The sequence below is a fragment of the Salmo salar genome, chromosome ssa09 (assembly GCF_905237065.1).
Source record: "Salmo salar chromosome ssa09, Ssal_v3.1, whole genome shotgun sequence".
Classification (NCBI taxonomy): Eukaryota; Metazoa; Chordata; class Actinopteri; order Salmoniformes; family Salmonidae; genus Salmo; species Salmo salar.
The window spans coordinates 66,987,599-67,001,816 of NC_059450.1; the positions used below are offsets into that span (position 1 = coordinate 66,987,599).

Sequence of the window (14,218 nt, forward strand, 5' to 3'; positions counted from 1 at the left end):
TAAGAGTTAGCCGAACCAAATTCCCGTAATGGTGTGTCTTCAGTTGCAGAATGAACATTCAGCATCACACAGCACAATAGAAATTAACTTCTCCACAAATATCCAACTGAATGAACATAAACAATTATAATATATATTTTTTTTTTTTCAATTGGGTTGGTTCAAGGGGTATTCACATCCGGCCGTGATTCGGAGTCCCATAGGGAAGCGTACAATTGACCCAGCGTCTTCCGAGTTTGGCCGTCATTGTAAATAATAATTTGTTCTTAACTGATTTGCCTAGTCAAATAATGGTTAAACAAAATAAAATAAATGTTGAAGGTTATGTCCCTGGCTTCTCCCCCCAGTCCCCCACCCACCCAAACCTCTGATGTCATCCCATTGATTGTCTAAGAAAAATAAATAGACGTTGAACAGTAACCCACAAGAATGCATTAGCATAGTAAGCTCTGACACATGCAAACAGAAAACCATAAACCTGGAGTTTAATCATATGCTGCCAATACAGTATTTGTCTAAGTCTCCCTGTATAAGTGGATGAATGCATCAGTAGGCTGTCTGGTGCTGGCACTGTCTGCCTCCTAGTAGGATAATCAGCCGCAATTATGTGGTCCAAATTATACTTTATATCCTTCTGATGCTTTAGACAAGCGTTTAGATCAAACAGCTGGCAAAGTCTGCCTCATGCTCTGCTATTTGCCTTAAAAGGACTGTGGAAGCTTTAAGTCAAATGGCCAATTTCCTGAAGAGACCCCCGCGATGGTGAAGAATCTCTAGGTTAAAAACCCACACTGTACAAGATTACAAAGAGAAGGTAATGCCGCACTCGAGGAAAAAAATGATAAAGAACTATGGTGCAGCCAGTGAGTTAGAAAAAAACATTTGTTCGTTCATTCCTTCATATTAAAAACACTTTATTTGTTTGGGCCGGAGTAGGCTACTTACTGAAACTATTCATACATTAACTTTCAAGGGGAAATCTGCAGTTGCTACATACATTTTTTGACTTATAAATGAATGATATGTACCCATTGATTCTTGAAGAATACAACTTACAAATGCCCCATGAGCTTAGTTCAACTGTTCACCCCATAAGAACACAAAATACAAGCTTGTTTTACTCCAATGTTTGTAAACAAAGTAAATGTGAACTAACACTATACATCCTCAATGCATGGTAAAATGTTGATTTGATGCATGGTCAGTCCTTGCATCCATAGCTCGGTCTATGAATTTTAGAGTGGTTCCATTTCTCCAGCCCCATCCCTCAGCTTTTTCATGAAACAAGAGTGGGGAGTACGCTTTGTTATTGTTTCAACAGCTGATTGCCCTTTTAAGTAGTATGTGCATCTAGATCAGAGACATAAACAACAGAGAGGGGGGCAACAGTGGACCAGAGAAAGAAAGAAGAAGATGGGAGACGGGGAGAGAAGAGTCTGGGGCTAAGTGAGACATCAAGAGGAAGACAGTCAGAGAGAGAATGACAGAGCTGAAGAAAGAACCTAAAGCTCCACCGGGGAGTTAGTGTGTATGTGTCAGAGTGTCAGCGTCCCTGCCTGCTCTAGGTGTGTGACCATGTGTCTGCGCAGGTTGCTGTGGTTGTTGAACGAGGCGCCACAGTGGGAGCAGCTGTAGGGTTTCTCCCCAGAGTGGGTCCTCAGGTGGATGGTCAGACTGCCTTTCTGGGTGAAGCCCTTCCCACACAGGGAACACATGTACGGTTTCTCCCCTGTGTGGATGCGCATATGGACCCTCAGAGTTGTCTTGTTGACAAACGAGTTCCCGCACAGGTTGCATATGACAGGCGTCTCTCCTGTGTGGACCGCCCGGTGGCGGATCAAGTCAAGCCGGCGAGAGAAGCGCTTCCCACAGTCGCTACAGAGCAACGGCTTGGTACCGTGGGGTACGTGGTGGCGCTGGAACTGGTTTACAAGACCAGGGCGCCTCACAGTCGCACCCCCTGTTGCCAAGGTTGTTGTTGGGGTCTTTGGGGTGTTTTCTAGGGAAGCCACCTGGATGATTTTCAGACCCCGTCCCCCTGTATCCCCTGTCGGCTGACCCCCTCTGTCACTTTGCACCCCCCTCATTGGAGGGTTGCCTGGCAGTGGTTCCCCAATAGAATGAGTGTTCAGCTGTATCTGGTGATTGACTGTGTGGTCCGGCAGCAGACCAGAGTGTGAGGGCAATCTCTGGGGCTGTTCTGGGGTTCTGAAGAAAGGGTAGTTCTCAGTACTGCCCACGCTGCACAGAGCTCCTTCACCTCGACTATGAGCGCTCATGCTGTAAGGTCCTTCATCGTGACCTAGTCTCTGGGTGGCATGTTCCAGCTGTGGAGTCGCCATAGCAATAGTCTCACCATCAATATCGTCATGACCTACAGGAAACATAATGATAAAATCATCTGTTAGTTATCTGGCTGTCAATTGTCTATATACCATCCCATCATATTCTTCTTCCTCCTCCTGCACACACCTGCATCCTGCCAACATCCTCCAAAGTCATCCTCAGCTCCCTCCTCCTCCTTTATCAAGATGACATCTGGACTCTCCACAACTGCACACTGAACCATAAAACAGACACACATTCAGTCAGATATGTACATATTTCTAGAGTAGTAGTAGCTAATGTCAGGAATGTGTGATGAGCTATTATTGCCACACCTCTTTTTTGACTGTGGATGGACTGTCCTCTTTCTCTATTGTAATAGAAGCGTCATCCCTGTTGTTAACAGCCGCGTGGCGCTCAGGTGTCTTATCTATGAGTAAGAGCATAGGTCAAAACCCGTTCCACTTCCAACATACTATGATCAATTGACTGGTCGCCCAGCTAGCACCATTTCGAGAACCTGAACCAACCTGTGAGTTTTGCCCGAGGCTTGCACAAAGTTCTGCCGAAAGAAAAACGACTGCCCCGCGGTGTACTCGCCCGTTGTAGCCGCAGGGAGAAAAGCTCGCTCTTCATCCCTTTCATCTTCATCTTCAGCGCTTCGTTGTCTTTGTAGCTGCGAGAAATCTCCAAGTGTAAATCAGCCGAGCTCTCGGAAAAGAGTTGACTGATCTCGACAACGGCCGCTCTCGCAAGCACGTCCATTATGGAAGCGAGTTGGGTCTGTAAAGACAAATGAGCCTGCATTTTTGTTGACATCGATTCCATTGGCGAGATAAAAGACAGAGGGAGAAATTGGAGAAAAAAAATCAGATCATTGATCAGACAAGCTGTGACGCTTTTGTCAGTGTACACAAAACTACTTCCGGTGAATAAAAGCAGTGCTGACCGTAATTCTAAGAAGACCTACGCAACTTTTTTGGGGGAGGACTAGCGCCACATATGAATGCGTACAGTGCTTTCAGAAAGAATTCACACCCCTTTACTTTTTCCACATTTTTTTCTGTTACAGCCTGAATTTAACATTGATTAAATTTAGATTTTTTTTCTTCCCACTGGCCTACACACAATACCCCATAATGTCAAAGTGAGCTGTGAATTTCAACAACAGATTCAACCACAAAGACCAGGGAGGTTTTCCGATGAAGGCGACTCACAAAGAAGGGCACCTAATGGTAGATGGGTAAATAACAAATTTAAAAAAGCAGTCATTGAATATACATTTGAGCGTGGTGAAGTTCTTAATTACACTTTGGATGGTGCATCAGTCACTACAAACATACATGCGTCGTTCCTAACTCATTTGCTGGAGAGGAAGGAAACCGCTCAGGGATTTCACCATCTGGCCAATGGTGACTTTAAAACAGTTTAATGTCTGTGATAGGAGAAAACTGAGGATAGATCAACAACAATGTAGTTACTTCACAATACTAACATAAATTACAGAGTGAAAAGGAAGCCTGTGCAGAATAAAAATATATATTTTTTAAATGAATCCTGTTTGAAATGAGGTACTAAAGTAAAATTGCAAACAATGTGGCAAAAAAATGAACTGTTGTAACTACAAAGCGTTATGTTTGAGGAAATCCAAAACAACCCACCACATCACTAAGTATAACTCTTCATATACTCTCCATGGTGGTGGATGCCACAAAGTTGAAAGCACAGAATCGTCTAGAATGTCATTGTATGCTGTAGCGTTAAGATTTCCCTTCACTGGAACTAAGGGGCCTAGCCCGAACCATGAAAAACAGCCCCAGACCATTATTCCTCCTCCACTAAACTATACAGTTGGCACTATGCATTCGGACAGGTAGCACTCCTGGCATCCCCCAAACCCAGATTCGTCTGTCGGACTGCCAGATGGTGAAGCGGGATTCATCACTCCAGAGAACGTGTTTCCACTGCTCCAGAGTCCATTGGCGGCGAGCTTTACACCACTCCAGCTGGCGCATGGTTGATCTTAGGTTTGTGTGCAGCTGCTCGGCCATGGAAACCCATTTCATGAAGCTCCCGACGAACAGTTCTTGTGCTGACATTGCTTCCGGAAGCAGTTTGGAACTCAGTCATGAGTGTTGCAACCGAAGACAGACGTGCTTCAGCACTTGGCAGTCCCATTCTGTGAGTTTGTGGGGCCTACCACTTCGCGGCTGAACCGTTGTTGCTCCTAGGCGTTTCCATTTCACAATAATAGCACTTACAGTTGACCAGGGCAGCTCTAGCAGGGCAGAAATTTGATGAACTGACTTGTTGGAAAGGTGGCATTCTATGATGGTGCCACGTTGAATGTCATTGAGCTCTTCAGTAAGGCCATTCTACTGCCAATGTTTGTCTAGGAGATTGCATGGCTGTGTGCTCGATTTTATACACCTGTCAGCAACCGGTGTGGCTGAAATAACCGAATCCACACATTTTATGGGGTGTCCACATACTTTTGTATGTAAAGTGTATGTTAGTCTTTTATTTTGTAATACATTTTTGACAAATGTTAAAATTTTTATTCCACTTTGACGTTACAGAGTATTTTGTGAAAATTATTGAATCAAAAATGACAATTAGATATTTTTTTTATCCCACTTTGTAAAACTACAAAATGTGGAAAAAGTGAAGGGGTGTAAATACTTTCTGAAGGCACTGTGTCTTCAGACTCATCTTTGCTTATGACTGGAAATTGGAATTCATGATCATTAACTAACTATAACAGCAAAATGTAATCAGTCAACTAGTGGAATTTGTATGGACAGGCCCCTCTTCAATCTCTTGCTTTTTGTTATTGCAAGCATTCTGTCATGGAAAGTTAATATAGCCCTCCTCTGACAAGCAAAGGGAATATCTGATTTATGTGATGTTGGAATGTCATGCCTTGATGGCAAGTCTCATAACTCACAATAAAGCTCAGTGAATGGAATAAGAGTGTAATTGTTATATTCCAAGACTATCTGTTAATGAATATCATCACAATTGTCATAAATCGTTTTTAAAAATATGTTTTATTCAACATAGATCATCATGAACCCAAGGGCCTTTTGAATCCTTAATAGGGCTGCAGTGCAGACGTACTTAATAACTTTACCCATAATAAAAACATACATAGCTTGTCTTTCTGAAAAATAAATCGAAATAACTCATTATAACATACATTGACATTTTATTTTTCTGTGCACAAACTTCCACAACAGACATGATAATGAAATTGGAAAGAACACAACATGTGTTAAATATTGTTTAAAAAGTCACAACAGGTTACAATTTACACACATTGTTGGAATCTGAGTATAGTTCCAAACCTTCACGAAGCCAGCTTTTGAATATACAGTAGTAATGTGTCACTCTTTAAGAAATTATGCTCATACACGCTACAGGGGCGGAAATCCCGGGGGGGACACGACCCCCCCATCCTGGGAAAAATATGATTTGTCCCCCCCAATATATCACTGAAACATAATTATGTAATTTAAATAATATTAATAATACGCAATGAAAGCAATTGTGCTGATTATAGACACTTAATAGCGCGTTTTTAAGTTTCAAAATATTGCGACCCCCCCCCCACCCTTTGCCTCACAATGGTTTCATCCACTGCCAGTTCCTTAGTTGGCAAGGTAACAGAGGGGTCGTATCTACTGTCTGAAAGGCACTCAATGAACGTAACTGACGTGAGGTTCATCCAGTCAATCGCGCACACACACTAGCTGAATATGCAGAGCTAGCGCGCAAATATTAACTATTAAGCTAGCTAGTACCTATTCCATTTATGTGGCGTCGTCAAAGATGGAATCTTTGCTATCGTCAATTTATTCCAAGATCAGCATGCAGATTATGTAAGTTAGTGCTTCAAAGTCCATGTGATAAGGTTAGCGATAAACTGAAATCCAAACTGAACAGAACTACACTCTCTTCTACCATTGTCATATATTTAATGGTCTCGTTGCAAAAGCTAAATTGTCGCAAGGGAACTTTTATTTCTTTATTTTATTTCACCTTTATTTAACCCGGGTAGCAAAGATTATAGCAAACACCACTGAAACTGAATTGGTGCTCGCTAGCTTTGCAAATTCAGCTATTGTTGGAAGCCAGCCAATATGAAACAAACTATTAAAATTACAAAAGGTTGCAGCATATGTTGTGTAAATGGTGAACTCATACAGCTGTCAACTCTTGTCATTTTAATCCGTTTCACATTTGCTAGCTACCTTTTAGATCGAAGCCCAAATAGAATGATAGAAGCCCATCTCCTACTGTAAATAACCTACACACTGTGTGTGTGTGTAGCCAGCCAGCCAGGTAGAAAAATGGCAGAAAAATAAAAGACGGACATCAGAGTATTTTTCAATACACCAAAATGCATAGTAAGAATCCTAGTAGCCTAATATCTCAAAGACTAGTTGATAAAATGTTCATAAGAAAGAAATGAAATTCTAATGGAAATGTTTCACAATGATGTCATTAGGCAGAGCAGGCAACAGATGGCACACAGACAGCAGAGTTGGGGACAGATATGCAGGGACAGACTGGCAGAGTCTCTCAACTTAAACTGGTGACTGAACTAAAATATGTTAAAGGCAATGGTATTGCTGTTGTGATTAGTTTTGTAGTTTTGGGTACCGGTAGTTAGGAGTACGGCAAACACCTTATTTCTTTGGTTCCGCAATATACATTTAACATATTACAATGTAGGCTATGTGTTACAGCACTACTTTTGGTGTCCCTCTCAGGAATTGCTCTTGAGAAAATGTCATGTAATTGTCCCCTCCAAAGTTGATATCAGATTTTCGCCCCTGACACGCTAAACACTTGTCGTGTTCCAAACTGTAAAACTATACTTCATCATGTGACTTATATGAATCTCTTTTCCATGTCTTTTTTTAGCATTAGCTTAAGCCTGTGCTTCAATTAACCCTCTAACTTCTCTTTCCTCTTGCTCTTTCTCTACCGCTGAGCTCTCCTCACTCTCTTTCTCGTCTTTTACTTTGTTCTCTCTTCCCTCATCCCCCTCCTCTTGTTGACCATCTATCTCCCCAGTTTCCTCACTCTCCTCCTCTTTCTTCTCTGTAGTGGTTTCTACCTCTTCGTCTTTCATCTTTTCAATCTTCTTCTCCTCTTCTTCCTTGTCCTTCCTCTCCTTCTCTATTTTGGAGAGGTGATGACAGAGTGCCTGGACATAGGTGAACACACACATAGGGTCCGGGCTGTTCCCCATCAGGATCATATCACCAACCTCCAACAGGGGGCAGCAGTCAGCCATGGTCCTTTGAGAGAGAGAGAGAGAGAGAGAGAGAGAGAGAGAGAGAGAGAGAGAGAGAGAGAGAGAGAGAAGAGAGAAAAAGAGATATGGAGGGAGAGAAAGGATGATTAATAATTTACAACACACACACTCAGACACAAATACATACATACACACACACACACAGCTTTGTACTCTGCTGTGTTGAAGGCCAGCGTGAAATTCTTCTCTCTCTCAGATGAGCTCAGGGCTGAGAAGTCGAAAGCGTCCGGGAAGAAGCGATGGATGAGTGCACAGAACGCCAGCCCATCACACCATGATGATGAGAAGTTCTCTATGGAAACACCCTGGGAAAGAGAGGGCATGGTGTCAGGTAGGGTTATGGTGCTCCAATGTCAGTACCTCTGGTGCACATGATCATCAACATCCCCTCACCTCGTATTTGCGTGTTTTGTTTTGACACCATGAAAGCACTTTCTGTTTGATTGACGCCCCGTTTGCCACAGCCATAGATGATCTCTGAAGTTTGAAGTTGCGGACAACCGGTGTCCTGGAAATAAGTGAAAAGACAATACAATTATTGCCATAATAAACATGAGCATGTTGCAGTTTGTCATATTGGACATGTCAGAACTTACTCAGAGTCATTTTTCTGGAACTTTGCTATGATGTCCTTTTTAGTGGACGGCCGGGCAGAGCGGGCAGAGCTCCGGGGTCGGGCCACAGAGGATGGGGTAGAGGCGGTGTGATTCACGCCACTCTTTCTTTTGGTCTTTCCTTGCTTCTCCACCTCCTTGCTTTTCTCTTTAACCTTTCCTCCTCCTGCCCCTTCCTTTTCTTTTACTGGTTTGCTCTTGTTCTCTGGTGCCTTCCCTCCATCTCCCTCTCCCTCTCCCTCTCCCTTCCTCCCCTCTCCGTTCCCTGCCTCTCCCTTCTCTCCCTCTCCCTTCCCTGCCTCTCCCTTCTCTCCCTCTCCCTTCCCTGCCTCTCCCTTCTCTTCCTCTCCCTTCCCTGCCTCTCCCTTCTCTCCCTCTCCCTTCCCTGCCTCTCCCTTCTCTTCCTCTCCCTTCCCTGCCTCTCCCTTCTCTTCCTCTCCCTTCTCTCCCTCTCCCTTCCCTGCCTCTCCCTTCTCTTCCTCTCCCTTCCCTGCCTCTCCCTTCTCTCCCGCTCCATTCCCTGCCTTCACTTTTCTGTCTTTCCCTTTCTCTTTATCTCCTTTTATCTTCTCTTCTGTTTTTCCCTCTCCTATCTTTTCCCCCTTCCCCTTTTTCCTGGCAATATTTTCTCCCCCCTTCTCGTTGTCCTCTTTCATATCCTCTTTCTCAATCTCTCCATTCTTGACTACCTCTTGACCCTTTCTATTCTTGTCCTCCTCATCCTCCTTCTCTCCCTCCCCCTTCTTCTCTCCGTTCACCACTTTGGAGTCTTCTGTTCCCTCACCCTTACAAGCCTCTTCACTATTAACCTCAATGGCGTCGGTTACTGGCTGAGACTCCTCTACATTTCCAATGCTAGCCCCTGGTGTCTGTTCCAGAGCTTTCTCCATATTAGCCCCAGACTTAACCACATGACCTTCCACTGTGTCCTCCGCCAGGTGGTCTCTCTTAGGGGGGTCACACTCCTGCACTGAAGCCTCTCTCTCTGTCTGAGAGACAAACCAGATAAGATTACAATCGGTTATTCTGAGCAGTTGAGGTAGTTTTGGTTATGGTTAGGGACAAACCAAAAGGGTAAAGGACAGAACTGTTGTCATAGACCTGATTCTATATCAGTTGTTTAGGGGAGAGACGATGTAAAGTGACATTATAATGAGTTCAAAACTAAATTAGAAAATGTCTCTGCTTCACTCCAGGGAATCCCCATAGTTAGGTTGGTACTCAAAACACACCTCCGGCTGTAGAGTTGTTTATGGCTGTAATATTACACACACATTTTTATAATGTTTTATGGCTTTAATTACGATTCAAACATATTACATGTTTATGTTGTTTTTATGTTATGCATTAAGATGTATAAAGTTGCACATAGTACAGTATGTTGGAATTATGTTAGGTAAGTAAACTGTCCCAGGTATCACACCAGGTCGTGACTCAGAGTGGTGACTCATCAGTGGAAATAAGATAGACGCACATGTGTTTGTGTGTCCGTGTGTGTCTGTGTGTTGAGAGAGAGAAAGAGAGAAACATTCCTTTGCCAGAGTTTGCCACAGAAACAGGTGTAGCCCAGCACTTAGGTTATACCCAGGCAGCCACAACCCCCACTAAGCCCTCCCACTATCTTCACTCCATATACTACATCTGACTACAGCGCAAATACATCTAACAAGCCTGTCACCTCATTGTAAGGCTACATGACTTTGTCTCAATACAAAAAAAGTGTGTATTGGTTTGTCTGTAGGTGGTTGAGGTTTGTCTCTGTATGCATTTCGTCTTGGGGTTGTCTGTATCTGTTTATGGCTGTATTTCTTTCATCATCAACACACACATACCTGATTGTTTTTGTTGTCCTCCGTCTGGTTGGCTGTTGCGTCGTTCCCAGAATCCTCCTGGTGGAGTGATACATCGTCCATGGTTCCGTGGACCTTCTGTGTTTGTTAGTCCAACTTCCTCTGAAACATAAAGTAAAATCAGACTCTTCCTCTCCAAGGTTATTGGATTGCCTCTGATCACTCAATATCTATGTTCATTAAATGTCCAACTTTCATACAATCAGTTTAGACCCAACGTTCTGTTCTAGGCAACAACAAAAAAATAAAAAATTACCAAATAAAAAAAAAATGCATGAAATTAAATTAAATGTGTGAAATGTATGCATTCACTACTGTAAGTCGCTCTGGATAAGAGCGTCTGCTAAATGACTAAAATGTAAATGTAAAATGTAGGCAGATTTCTCTTTTGCTCTCTCTCTCTCTTTCTACCTCTCTCTCTGAAAGTGCTGTCTGGTGTGTGTTGTTTAGTAAGTGCCCCTTGCCACCCTCCTGCCTTGTGAGGATTCCGAGCCACTTTATCTGACCTTCAGAACAACACAGGTTCCAGAAATAGAGCTAGTGACATCGGCACAGTCCAACAGCCAGGACAGCTGCATCTGCTCTGGAAACCATGGGTACACAGACATATACACACACACATAAACGCACATATGCATACATACACACATGAATACACACCTACATAGACAGACAGATAGATAGACAGACAGGCACACACACACACACTCTCAAGTCAAGCCCTAGCAAACAGATTTGCATAGTCAGGACTCAGTACTCAAATTCAATTGAATTCTTACCCTGACCCCGATGACCCCAGTGACCTACTCAATCTCTAAGTAAATACACTCATTCAGACATAAGAGTTCAAGCTGGAATCCTTAATGGTGGAACTGCCATGTCTGTTTTCGATATTACAACTGCAACGAAGTTACTGCAAACAACAAACTCTGTTTTTCCCCCTCTGACATCAATGCACGCATGATAGAAAAAGAGCATATGTAATAAAAAACAACAAAACAAAAAACAATAACAACAGCCGCGAAGTGGAGAGTGGCGCTGTTTCCCTTGCTGCGGATTCCATCTTTAACAGACATAGTAACAATCAATGCGCTTCACACACACCAACCGACACTCTTTCAACAAGCATATACATGGAGTCCAAGACATACAGAGACAACACTTCCATGTACTCATGCGGATACTCTTTGATGCTGCCAAAAGAGTGTGAGTTGTGTGGTAGGAGAGGTGCAGCCCTTACCTTGTGTGGTACATGTAGCCCTCTGGGTTCACTGTGGTCACCGTGTCCTGCTTTCTCTCTCTCTCTCTCTCTCTCTCTCTCTCTCTCTCTCTCTCTCTCTCTCGGTCTCTCTCTCTCTCTCTTTCTGTTTCGAAACTGAAGTGACCAGTGAGTCAGTTGGTGTGAATCTGTCTGTCTTTCCTCCGTTAGTCTCTCTTTCTCTCTCTCTCATCTCCATTCAAAGGGGCTTTATTGGCATGGGAAGCATGTTAACATTGCCAAAACAAGTGAAATACACAGTAAACAAAAATGAGAAGACACAAAACAACATCAACAAAAAACAATTTGAATTTAACAGTAACCAATGCACTCAAAAAGTTTTAGAAAGCGAGAGAAAGGTTTCTTTTTATCACAGCAGTGTTCAGAGGGGTTGGGTTAAATGCAGAAGACACATTTCAGTTGAATGCATTCAGTTGTACAACTGACTAGGTATCCCCCTTTCCCTTTCCGTTAAGTCCTGCAAAATATATATACTGAACAACAATATCAACGCAACATGCAACAATTTCAAAGATTTTGCTGAGTTACAGTTCATATAAGGAAATCAGTCAATTAAAATAAATTCATTAAGCCCTAATCTATGGATTCTAAATGACTGGGCAGGTGTGCAGCCATGGGTCGGCCTGGAAGGGCATAGGCCCACCCACTTGGGAGTCAGGCCCACTCAACGGTCCCCAGCCAATCAGAAAGAGTTTTTCCCAACAAGAGGGCTTCATTACATACATAAATACTCATCAGCACCCTACCCTCAGACGATCCCGCGGGAGAAGAAGCCGGATGTGGAGGTCCTGGGCTGGCGTGGTTATGCGTGGTCTGCGGTTGTGAGGCCAGTTGGACGTACTTCCAAATTCTCTAAAATGACTTATGGTAGAGAAATGAACATTGAATTCTCTGGCAACAGCTCTGATGGACATTCCTGCAGTCATCTTGACAATTGCATGCTTCCTCAAAACTTGAGACATTTGTGGCATTGTGTTCTGTGACAAAATTGTACATTTTAGAGTGGCCTTTTATTGTCCCCAGCACAAGCTGCACCTGTGTAATGATCATGTTGTTTAATCAGCTTCTTGATATGCCACACCTGTCAGGTGGATGGATTATCTTGACAAAGGCTCACTATATATAAAATGTTCACTATATTTAGGTTGGAGTCATTAAAACTCTTTTTTCAACCACTCCAAAAATGTCTTGTTAACAAACTATAGTTTTGGCAAGTCGGTTAGGATATCTACTTTGTGCATGACACAAGGAATTTTTCAACAATTGTTTACAGACAGATTATTTCACTTATAATTCACTGTATCACAATTCCAGTGGGCCAGAAGTTTACATACACTAAGTTGACTATGCCTTTAAACAGCTTAGAAAATTCCAGAAAATTATGTAATGGCTTTAGAAGCTTCTGATAGGCTAATTGACATCATTTGAGTCAATTGGAGGTGTACCTGTGGATGTATTTCAAGGCCTACCTTCAAACTCAGTGCCTCTTTGCTTGACATCATGGGAAAATCAAAAGAAATCAGCCAAGGACTCAGAAAAATAATTGTTGACCTCCACAAGTCTGGTTCATCCTTGGGAGCAATTTCCAAATTCCTGAAGGAACCACGTTCATCTGTACAAATAATGGTACGCAAGTATAAACACCACGGGATGACGCAGCCGTCATACCGCTCACGAAGGAGACGCATTCTGTCTCCTAGAGATGAACGTACTTTGGTGCGAAAAGTGCAAATCAATCCCAGAACAACAGCAAAGGACCTTGTGGAGATGCTGGAGGAAACAGGTACAAAAGTATATATATCCACAGTAAAATGAGTCCTATATTGACATAACCTGAAAGGCCGCTCAGCAAGAAAGAAGCCACTGCTCCAAAACCGCCATAAAAAAGCCAGACTACGGTTTGCAACTGCACATGGGGACAAAGATCATATTTTTTGGAGAAATGTCCTCTGGTCTGATGAAACAAAAATAGAACTGTTTGGCCATAATGACCATCATTATGTTTGGAGAAAAAGGGGGAGATTTGCAAGCCGAAGAACACCATCCCAACCGTGAAGCACGGGGGTGGCAGCATCATGTTGTGGGGGTGCTTGATGCAGGAGGGACTGGTGCACTTCACAAAATAGATGGCACCATGAGGAAGTTATGTGGATATATTGAAGCAACATCTTAAGACATCAGTCAGGAAGTTAAAGCTTGGTCGCAAATGGGTCTTCCATATGGACAATGACCAAACATACTTCCAAAGTTGAGGCAAAATGGCATAAGGACAACAAAGTCAAGGTATTGGAGTGGTCATCACAAAGCCCTGACCTCAATCCCATCGAAAATTTGTGGGCAGAACTGAAAAAGTGTGTGCGAGCAAGGAGGCATACAAACCTGACTCAGTTACACCAGCTCTGTCAGGAGGAATGGGCCCAAATTCACCCAACTTATTGTGGGAAGCTTGTGGAAGGCTACCCGAAACGTTTGACCCAAGTTAAACAATTTAAAGGCAATGCTACCAAATACTAATTGAGTGTATGTAAACTTCTGACCCACTGGGTATGTGATGAAAGAAATAAAAGCTGAAATAAATCATTCTCTCTACTATTATTCTGACATTTCACATTCTTAATATAAAGTGGTGATCCTAACTGACCTAAGACAGGGAATTTGTACTAAGATTAAATGTCAGGAATTGTGAAAAACTGAGTTTAAATGTATTTGACTAAGGTGTATGTAAACTTCCGACTTCAACTGTATATACTGTACAAAAATATAAACGCAACATGTAAAGTGTTAGTCCCATGATTTGTGAACTGAAATAAAAGATCCCAGAAAT

The 14,218-nt window shown here is 42.8% G+C and overlaps 2 protein-coding genes across 2 annotated transcripts; both read right to left on the reverse strand.

Moving 5' to 3' along the window:
• Positions 1 to 897: 897 nt before the first annotated feature.
• LOC106611658 (zinc finger protein 316) lies at positions 898 to 3,247 on the reverse strand. Its single transcript, XM_014212097.2, has 4 exons — positions 2,856 to 3,247; positions 2,661 to 2,755; positions 2,473 to 2,560; positions 898 to 2,374 (listed from the first exon to the last, which is right to left on the reverse strand). Exons 1-4 carry the CDS (start codon positions 3,151 to 3,153, stop codon positions 1,536 to 1,538), a joined length of 1,320 nt encoding a protein of 439 aa, XP_014067572.1. The 5' UTR covers positions 3,154 to 3,247; the 3' UTR covers positions 898 to 1,535.
• Positions 3,248 to 7,049: 3,802 nt separating this feature from the next.
• On the reverse strand, positions 7,050 to 10,178 carry LOC106611611 (smoothelin-like protein 2). The gene is made up of 6 exons (XM_045724973.1): positions 10,098 to 10,178; positions 9,169 to 9,254; positions 8,248 to 8,553; positions 8,045 to 8,159; positions 7,805 to 7,956; positions 7,050 to 7,634 (listed from the first exon to the last, which is right to left on the reverse strand). The coding sequence occupies exons 1-6, from the start codon at positions 10,176 to 10,178 to the stop codon at positions 7,262 to 7,264; spliced, it is 1,113 nt and encodes a 370-aa protein (XP_045580929.1). The 3' UTR covers positions 7,050 to 7,261.
• Positions 10,179 to 14,218: the final 4,040 nt, after the last annotated feature.

What these genes read in the sequence shown, in the direction of transcription:
- LOC106611658 (XM_014212097.2), bottom strand. Translation starts at nt 3,153, where the DNA reads ATGGAATCGATGTCAACAAAAATGCAGGCTCATTTGTCTTTACAGACC. An exon ending in CATCCACAGTCAAAAAAGAG is followed by an intron (nt 2,561 to 2,660) that starts GTGTGGCAATAA and finishes TTTATGGTTCAG; the next exon opens with TGTGCAGTTGTGGAGAGTCC. An exon ending in AGGATGTTGGCAGGATGCAG is followed by an intron (nt 2,375 to 2,472) that starts GTGTGTGCAGGA and finishes TGTTTCCTGTAG; the next exon opens with GTCATGACGATATTGATGGT.
- LOC106611611 (XM_045724973.1), bottom strand. Translation starts at nt 10,178, where the DNA reads ATGGACGATGTATCACTCCACCAGGAGGATTCTGGGAACGACGCAACA. An exon ending in GTGGAAGGTCATGTGGTTAA is followed by an intron (nt 8,554 to 9,168) that starts GTCTGGGGCTAA and finishes GGCAGGGAAGGG; the next exon opens with AGAGGGAGAGAAGGGAGAGG. An exon ending in ACAAAACACGCAAATACGAG is followed by an intron (nt 7,957 to 8,044) that starts GTGAGGGGATGT and finishes TCTCTTTCCCAG; the next exon opens with GGTGTTTCCATAGAGAACTT.